Source organism: Tupaia chinensis, unplaced genomic scaffold, assembly GCF_000334495.1.
Source record: "Tupaia chinensis unplaced genomic scaffold, TupChi_1.0 Scaffold147282_1, whole genome shotgun sequence".
In the NCBI taxonomy this organism is placed as follows: Eukaryota; Metazoa; Chordata; class Mammalia; order Scandentia; family Tupaiidae; genus Tupaia; species Tupaia belangeri.
Genome location: NW_006207133.1, coordinates 3,942,212 through 3,951,981, shown reverse-complemented (window position 1 = coordinate 3,951,981; position 9,770 = coordinate 3,942,212). Strand labels below are relative to the sequence as shown.

Genomic DNA, 9,770 nt, shown 5'->3' with positions numbered 1-9,770 from the left:
AACAAATACCTGACTGTTGAGGTTAACATCGATGTTGGATCGAGGGGATGGCAAAGAACTGCTCTCTGTCTCAAGTTGCTTGAGTTTCTCTGAGGCATCTTTCAGTGCTGGAAAAAAATGGCAAAACAGTCCCTCAGTCTGCTAGGCTGCCATAGCCATATGAGAATACGGTTTTGTTTTCTCAGCCACAGTTACATTGATTAAAATTTATCAACCAGGTGAACACAAAATAAATAACCTTGTCCCTTGGTATCTGCAGGGATTTGGTTCAAGGATTTGCACAAATACCAAATCTGTGGATGCTCAAGTTCTCATATTAAACAGAGTAGTATTTATATATAACTTGTACATACTTGCTTATATATTTTAAGTCATCTCTAGATTACTTATAAGTAATCTTTACCATCAGATATAGGTGGAAATATGTAAACAAGCAAAGTAGAGTACTATTCTGAAATTGTCTACATAATAAATCATAGTTAATTTTGTTTACTTGACTCAGACTAGCAAGCACAATTTAAACACTGCAGATGTTAAGAAACACAACAACCACGATGGGGAACCAGCAGGTGACATGGTGGTTAGGGCTCTAGAAACTTCCACATGGCCAATCACAGTACAAGTCCTGGACCTGGTGGCTTGCTTTCTCACTTTCCCTCTCTCTATTTCGCTCTTTGTGTCTCTCTCTGGTCAAATTAAAAAATAAATGAATAAATAAATAAAATTAAATTAAATAATTCTTAAAAAAAAGAAAGAAAGAAAGAAAGAAAGAAAGAAAGAAAGAAAGAAAGAAAGAAAGAAAGAAAGAAAGAAAGAAAGAAAGAAAGAAAGAAAGAAAGAAAGAAAGAAAGAAAGAAAGAAAGAAAGAAAGAAAGAAAGAAAGAAAGAAAGAAAGAAAGAAAGAAAGAAAGAAAGAAAGAAAGAAAGAAAGAAAGAAAGAAAGAAAGAAAGAAAGAAAGAAAGAAAGAAAGAAAGAAAGAAAGAAAGAAAGAAAGAAAGAAAGAAAGAAAGAAAGAAAGAAAGAAAGAAAGAAAGAAAGAAAGAAAGAAAGAAAGAAAGAAAGAAAGAAAGAAAGAAAGAAAGAAAGAAAGAAAGAAAGAAAGAAAGAAAGAAAGAAAGAAAGAAAGAAAGAAAGAAAGAAAGAAAGAAAGAAAGAAAGAAAGAAAGAAAGAAAGAAAGAAAGAAAGAAAGAAATATAACAATCATGATGTGCCAGAACATTTGCTTAGCCATGTATATTTGGGGTGGTTACTTAGGGAACAAAAAAACAAAATTTTAAATTGTTCTTACCAGTGCTGCTTCTGTTTATTCTACTGACCAGAAGCACTGTGTGACTTTTCATTAACACTTCTTATTTCTGTATAACTAAATACTATTGCTACACTCTTCCAAGGAAAAAAGCATATTCACTGGCAATTTTCTATGAGTTGTTTAAAGATGGTGTCTAAGTTTAAACTATGACAGAAATCAAAACTGAAAGAGCCAAATAAAAATAAAAGCTTGTTCCTATTTATAAAAATGAACAGGTATTATATTAAAATTCAACAGAAAAATCTTATTTATAAGTTTATGCTTCAATATCAAAGCAAACTCACAAATATACAAACATTTTCAATGAGTAATTCACTTTCTCCTTTGAACCTCTGAAAGGTGAAGAAAAGCAGCCTTCTCTCTGTTAATATTTTATAGAACTAAAATTTTATAGAACACTCAAGGGACCAGCAGATTGCGTAATAGTCACATTGCTGGATTCCCATGTAGTTGACCACAGTCCCAGACCCAAGTGGCTTAAAAGTCACACCAAGATTTCATGTGTGCCCAAAATCCTGAGAGGAAAATGGAGGAGAAGGAATTGTGGCATGGCCATCCCCCTGCAGGGAGGGTTGATTTCTTGCTTTCCATCTCTCTGGTGAGCACACATGCTCTATAACAAAAATCTCTCTCAAAAACAAACAAGACGAAAACTATAAAACCAAAACACTTTCTATAAGCTAATAGAATGTCATTCATTCAATCCTGTGTCCTAGAAAATCTTTTAAAAATACTTTTTTTCTTCTTAATTTACACTCAAGGGGACCAGCAGGTGGCATGGTGGTTGGGGCATTGGACACTCCCACATGGCTGACCACAGTTCGATTCCCGGACCTGGTGGCTTGCTTTCTCATTTCCCCTCTTGCTCTCTCTCTCTCTGTGTCTCTCACTGTCAAATTAAAAATAAATGAATGAATAAATAAACTTTAATAGATAATTATTTTTTAAAAATTTACGCTCAAGAAAAAAAGTAAAAAGTACATTTTAAAATTCATAAATATGGACTGACCCTGCAGTATTGTGGTTAAGGAAGCGAGATGCCACATGGCTGACTGTGGTTTGAATACCAGCCCTGGTAAAGAACACACCAGTATGTGTACATGCATGCCTAAAATCATGATGGGATGGAGAAATGGAGAAGGGACTGTGGCATAACCATGCCCCACTCGGAGGTACTTTTTCTCTCTGGTGAGCGCACATGCCCTCTGGCAAGAAGTCTGCATACCTCCTCTCAATTAAATCTAAAACAATCAACTATTGCATAAAATATTGTGAGATATTATTCATAAAATAATATTCTAAGAAGATTGTATTATTATTATTTAGAATAAAATATTTTCTCTCCTTCTGAAAGGAAGGTTCATTGATGTAGTACAGAGCATTTACTTACTCCCACATTCAACTGCAGGTTCCTCTAATCCAGTTTGCCTGGTGGCTACATTAACTTCGACTGGTGCCTGGGATGTTTCCATACTGTCAGGTGCCCCAATTTCATCACTGATGGCTGTTTCCATTAAGTCTGGGCTACCAAGCATATCAATATTCAGAGGTGAGCTGTAAAAGCAATAGAACACTTACTGAGCCTAAGAACTTTATCATGGAAATAATTAAAAATACTAATGAAAACATTTGCTGGAGAAAGATTAATGAAAGAGCTTATATCCCAATTGATTATTCATCTCTCAAAACCGTTTAGGGGTGCCAAATGGTGGTGCAGCAGTAATGCAAGGCTCTGCGAGGCTGACCCACATGGGCGGTTCCAGGTTCAAGTCCAGTGACTTCCCTGGACATACTGGGCATATGTGTGCACATGGTCAAGGGCTAGCTGATGCTGCAGGTAGACTGTGATGTGAGGGCCCTGTTGGGGGGTGTACCGCTCTCGCTTGCTCATGGAACAAACAAATGAACTTAGTAAATAAAACAAAACACCTTGTACAGACTTCTTCCACCCAAGGTGGAGCAAGAAAGACTGGACTGAGCTTCCTGCCTGAAATAACCTAATGAGGAAAATTACTATTTTCAAAACACTAGACATCCGATAATGAGGCAATAATTCTGAGATTCTGGAAACTAAGGTGACCCCTATGATGGTCTTGAGAAAGTTTCCAGACCATGGTAGAGAGGGGAAAATAAGGCAGAACACAGAAGACTCCTTTAGTTGAAAAGATAAGGCCGAGAATCCAGGAAGACCAAGGCAGCTAAGAGGAACTGAATGCGAGTATTCAAGAAGGTCTTGTCTGGGAACCAGCAGTTAGCATAATGGTTATGTCACTGGACTCCCACGTAGTCTACCGCGGTTCGCGTCCCGGACCCGGTAGCTTAGAACTCACGCCAGGCACGTGTGCGTGCGTGCCCAAGATCCCGAGAGGAGAATGGAGGAGAAGGGATTGCGGCGTGACCATCCCCCCTGGGGGGGTGATTTCTCGCTTTCTGTCTCTCCGTCTGTCTCTGTCTGTCTGGCGAGCGCACGCACCCTATAGCGAAAAAAACCTCTCAAAAAAAAAGAAGGTCTTGTCTGTATAGTGGAGATGAACCCAGACTGACCATTGTAATAGGCCCACCAAACAAATCATAAGAGACTTGAAAAGCACCAGAGGGGTGTTTTCCCCCTCTCCTTTACCCCACTCACAACTCTGGCAAACATCTCTCTCTGGCAAATTAAAAAAAAAAAAAAACTATTAAAAAGCAAAGGTGGGGCCAGCAGGTGGCATAGTAGTTAAGGCACTAGATTCTGATATGGCCAACAGTGGTTTAAGTACTGGACCTGGCTAAGTGCATGTGCATGCGTGCCCAAAATCCTGAGGAGAATGGAGGAAAGGGATTACAGTGTGGCTATCCTCCTCCACCCCCTGGGGAAGGAGGCGATTTCTCACTCTCACTCTCCCTCTCTCTATGCCTCTCCAGTGAGTGCATAAAATTAAAAAAAAAAAAAATAAAGACAAGTCAAGGTTTATACTCCAATAAAATTAAAATATACATTAATACAAAAACATGTATGAATATTCATAGCAGCATTATTCATAATAGCTAAGAACTAGAAACAACCCAAATGCCCATCAGCTGATGAACAGATAAATAAAATGTGGTAATTCCAGAGTGGAATATATTTCAGCAATAAAAAGAAATAAAGTACTGAAAGATGCTATAACATGGATGACCCCTGACAACATAATGCTAAAAGAAAAAATATATTGTATGATTTTATTTTTATGAAATGTCCAAAATAAGCAAATCCATGTGGTTGTCAGGGCCAGAGGAGAGGAGAGATCAGGGAGGAATGGGTTAGGATGCTGCAGAATATGGTCTAGAATTAGATTTAGTAATAAGTGCTTCCATGACATCTGTGAGCCCCAAGGGGCCCCACAGGCCCCAAGTTTGCCTGCTCTCACTAGATATGCTTCTCACTCAATGAAAAAGGCTCCCCATTTGAACAGTTCCACTATCAATTGGGCTAGCTATGCTACTTTTTATTTCTCTGCCTGCCTATAAAATTATTCAAACAAGTCAATCACATCAGTGAGAAATAAGAGTCATCTAACCTCTTATTATAATCTGACTCCCACAGCCCGTGTTCATTCACTATGCTCCCAAGTCCAACAACTGTGTGCCCCTATATGTACGAGGCCTTCCTCGGGCTAGCGGCTAGCAGAAGTGACTAATAAGGTGCTGTCAGTCTCACCTGTCCAGTGTTGGATGTCACATGTTCAGCCACCTCACAGTATTTAAAGCAGGGGATCCCTCCTTCACCAAAGGGTGAATAGGAGGTAATGAGAACTGCTGCTAATGGATATGGAGTTTCATCAGTGTCCTAAGAGAGTGATGATGGTTACGCAATCCCATAAATACACTAAAAATACCAAATTGTCCTCTTTCAATGAATAAATGATATGGTATATGAGTTATATCTTGATAAAAACAGCTTAAAAAAGGCTAAATCAAAACACTGTCAGATGCACTAAGGAATTCATGACCAAAATAACCCATGTTTCAAAAAATGTAAAAGGAAGACCTTCAGGTGGAAGCACAATGGTATCACATGGAAATGTGCATCTAAACAAAGGAATGAAGGGCACCAGAAAGGGTAACTACAAAGGCAGCATATATTAGGGCTTTTTCTTTAGTACTTGAAGTGTTTGAAGATATCATTGATTTTGTTTAAACAAAAATGAGGGTTTATGCTATATATAACAGAAAAATGCTTGACAAACGACAGCTTAGAGGCCAGGAAGAAAGAAATGGAAGTACACTATTACACAATCTTATACATGAAATGGTACAATAGCCCTTGAAAGTAGACTATGATAAAGAGGTACATTTTAAAGCAACCATCAAAATGGTCTTGCTACCTCCCTAGGTAGGGATGCTCTAGCCTGGCTGTGGGCTGAGACAGGTGGGGCAGGACTGGGCACTTGGGCCTCTGCTTGGCTCTCATGGCACTGAGATGCCTTAGAAAGCTAAGGTATAAAAGCCAGAACAAGGAACAGAGAGTCCACTTCTTCCCTCGGCTCCTGCAGCAGTCTATCCTAAAGGCTGTGGCACCACAGACATCCATGTCAAGTCTGCTCCAAACAAAATACTGTAACAGATTTTAGGACTGAAGCCCTGTAAATGTAGCTGCTGCAGAAACTCCATCTGAAGGAGAGGCTAATGTTGAGCTCTGTCAGCATCTTTCTAGGGTGCTAGAGCTTAGGAAAAGCAATGTAGTTTTGGATAAGAGGGGCAAATCTTGGAAAAAGGTGGTAAAGCTTTGGTTCAACAACTTTAGAAGAGATCATAAAGAAATTTTAAAAAGGGATCCACCCTACAACCCCCCCAAAGGGAAAAAAACAAAAACAAACAAGAAATGAAGAAAATACATCTGATAAACGTTTCTTTTTTTTTCTTTCTTTTTTTAGATTTTTGCCATATGGTTGAGTAGACTCACTGGAGAGAGACAGAGAGAGAAATAAGAGAGAGACAGAGAGAAGGAAAGTGAGAAATCAGTCCCCAGGGGGGATGGCTACACTTCAATCCCTTGTCCTTCATTCTTCTCTGGGAATTTTGAGCACGTGTGCAAACATGGCCAGTGTGTTTCAAACTGCCGGGTCTGGGACTTCAACCATGATCAAACATGTGGGAGTCCAGTACCTTAACCATCATGCCCCTTACTGGCTCCATTGAGAAACCTTTTTACTGTTTATGAAGAGGCTATTACATAGGAAAATATATTTAAATGCAGAGGACATGGGGGAAATACGTACTACATATGTATATATTCAAATCAGACTTTTAAAAAGGTAGAAATTATAAAAGTGCAATACACTGAATAAAGTTCTAAAATTCCTGACCCTAAAAACCTGGAACATGTTACTCTCATTTCATAGCATTACAAAATAACAGAGCTCAAAACGACCTGATTAAGCCTCTTTCATTCTGTGACAGCACTTCTGATATCAAGAAAGTGAAGACCCATTCAAGATGGCAACTAGAACCCAAACACCTTGACTCCCAGTTGAATGTAATTTATCCTGATTGTAAATTAAAATGACAGTATCTCCACTACATTTCTGGAATTCAGAGGACTGCCTTTTAATCCAGTTTACAAGTGACAGAAGAAAACCTGCCACACTGCTTTGTAGCCTTACTTTGTAAGCGGGACCAACAGATGGCATAATGGTTACATTGCTGGAATCTCAGGTAGTCAGCCTTAGTTCCAGTCTGGACCTAGCAGCCTAAAACTCATACCAGGTGCCTGTGCGTATGTGCCCAAAAATCCCAAGAGGAGACTAGAGAAGAAGGGATTGCAGCACGGCTATCCCTCCTGAGGAGTGATTTCTCACTGTCTGTCTTTCTGGTGAGCACATGTACTCTACAGCAAAAACTCTCAAAAAAAAAAAAAAAATGAACATTGAGCATTTTGTGAAAAAGTAAGACTAATCAGGATCTGTAATTTAAGGTTAATTATAATTTCTGGGAAGTCATTGAATTTTCTTCTTCTTTAATGGTAACTTGCAATAATCAAATTCAGTCATTTTTAAGAATCTCCAAAGATCCTTAAAAGAAGATGTGGGAGCTATTTTCAGTATTGAACAAGCCTATTAGAAATCACATTTATATTAAAGCTTCAAAACCTGGTAATATTTTTACATATTCACTGAGAGTCACAGTAATTTAGTAAGGCAAGTAGTGTACCTTACTGATCAGATAAGCTTATTTGCAGTTGCATGCTTTGACTAATGAGTACATGAGATCAAGGTATTGATAGACAAAAATCATTAAAAACTCAAAATCCAAAAGGACTAATAATAAAAATATCTGGTAAAAAGAGATGGATACAAAAAAGTTATAGTGACAGAATGAAGACGATCATTTGTTTAACAACAAACATGGGACAATAGGAAACAAGTAACAAGATAACAGGCTCAAGTTTAATCTTATTTATATCACATCAAGTGAAAATGGTCTAACTACCACAATTGTAAAATGCAGAGACGGTTAGTTAAGATGCAGAACCCAATTATATACCGCCCACACAAAATACAATTTAAAGAAACAAAGAGTTCAAAAATAAAAAGATAGCTAGGTCAGCCCATGGCCTGATGATTAAGGTGGCTGGATCTCACATGGCTGAACATACTGTTCAAGTCCTGGAACTGGTGGCTTGAGAAACACGTGGAGCACATGTGTGTGTTTACCCAGAATCTCAATAGGAGGGAAAAGTGGAGAAGAGATTATAGTGATTGCCCAAAATCTCAAAAGGAGGGAAAAGTGGAAAAGATATTACGGTGTAACCATGTCTCTTGAAGAATGCTTTTATCACTTTCCCTCTCCCTCTCTCTCTCTGGTGAGTACATGCACCCTCTAGCAGACTGAAATAATTAGTTAAAAGACAGAAAAAAATATATATCAAAATTAACAGTAATCAAAAGAAGGGTAGAGGGTCAAGTAGGCAGTGGTAGTTATGACACCAGATCCTATGTGGCTGACTGCATGGTTTGAATCCTGGACCTGGTGGCTTCCAAAACACACCAGGTGAGTGTGCATGTATGCTCAGGACCCCAAGAGGAGAATGGAGAGAAAAGGACTGTGTCATGGCCATCCCCCGAGGGGGTGATTCCTTACCTTCCCCCTCTCTGTCTGTCTCTCTGGCAAGCACAAGTGCTCTATAGCAAAAACAAAACAAAGCAAAGCAAAACAAAAACACACATACACCACCACCACCACTAACAACAAAAAAACTTAAAAGAAGGTTGTGAGTAAATATATTGATATCGAAGTCACATTTAGAGTAAAGAGTATTACCCAGAATGACGGCACTATTTCATAATGATGAAAGGGTGAGTTAATTAAGAGGACATAATTCTAAATACTTATCAACCAAATGACAAAGCTTAAAAACACATAAAGCCAAAACTGATAAAACTGCAAAAAGAAATGCACAAATATTTAATTATAGTTGGAGATTTCAATACTTCTAATTTACATAACAAGCAGACAGAAAATCAGCAAGAATACAGTAAACTTGAACAACACTAACAACGAACTTTACCTAATAGACATTTACAGAATACTCCATACAGAAATGGCTGAATATGTGTTTTTCTCAAGTGCACACAGAATCATCACTAAGAATAAACCACATTATGAGCCATATGACAAGTCTAATAAATTCAAAAGGATTAAAGTCAAACAAAATATGTACTTTGACCAGAATAGAATTAAATTAGAAATCCAAAATAGAAAAATACCTAGAAAATTCTTAAATTTTTGTTAACTATGAAACGCATTCCTTAAATAATCCAAAGATCAAAAAGGATACCTAAAGGAAAATTAGAAAATTTTAAATTAAATGAAAATAAAAGTACAACATATCCAATTTGTGAATTGCCTAAGTTCTAAAGCAGTACTTAGAGGAAAATGTGTGGCACTAAACACCTATATAGAAAAGAAGAATGCTCTCCACTAGTGATGGAGCTTGATAAACTAGAAAAAGAGCAAATTAAACCACAAATAAAAATATAGAAAAGAGGGGCCAGCAGGTGGCATTGTGGTTAAGGGCACCAAACTCCCACATGGCCGACCATGGTTCAAGTCTCAGACCTGGCAGCTTGCTTTCTTCTCTCTCTCTCTCTCTTCCTCTAACTCTTGCTCTGTCCCTCTCTGGTCAAATTAAAATAAGTAAATAAATACAGGACTAGCAGATGGCATAATGGCTAGGTCTCTGGAATCCCATGTAGTCAACTGCGGTTCGAATCCTGGACCTGGTGGTGCCTTAAACTCACGCAGGGCACGTGTGTGATGTGCTCAAGATCCCAAGAGGAGAATAGAAGAGAAGGGATTATGTCATGGGCAGCCCCTCTGGGAAGTGATTTCTCACTTTCCCTTCCCCTTTCTCTCTTTCTCTCTGCTGAGTACACACACCCTATGGTAAAAATCTAGAAAAAAAAGAAAAAAGAAAAAAAGAATGAGCAAAAATCTAA

General features: G+C 38.2%; 1 protein-coding gene across 3 annotated transcripts in view; it reads right to left on the bottom strand.

Moving 5' to 3' along the window:
* Window positions 1–9,770, bottom strand: part of EPB41L5 (erythrocyte membrane protein band 4.1 like 5) — a 173,082-nt gene that overhangs the window by 28,091 nt on the left and 135,221 nt on the right. For all 3 annotated transcript variants that reach the window (XM_006169572.3, XM_006169573.3, XM_006169574.3), the window contains exons 17-18: window positions 2,702–2,865; window positions 10–107 (exon numbers count right to left, since the gene is read on the bottom strand). In XM_006169572.3, coding sequence (XP_006169634.1) covers window positions 10–107; window positions 2,702–2,865 — 262 coding nt within the window. The remainder of the gene's footprint in view (window positions 1–9; window positions 108–2,701; window positions 2,866–9,770) is intronic.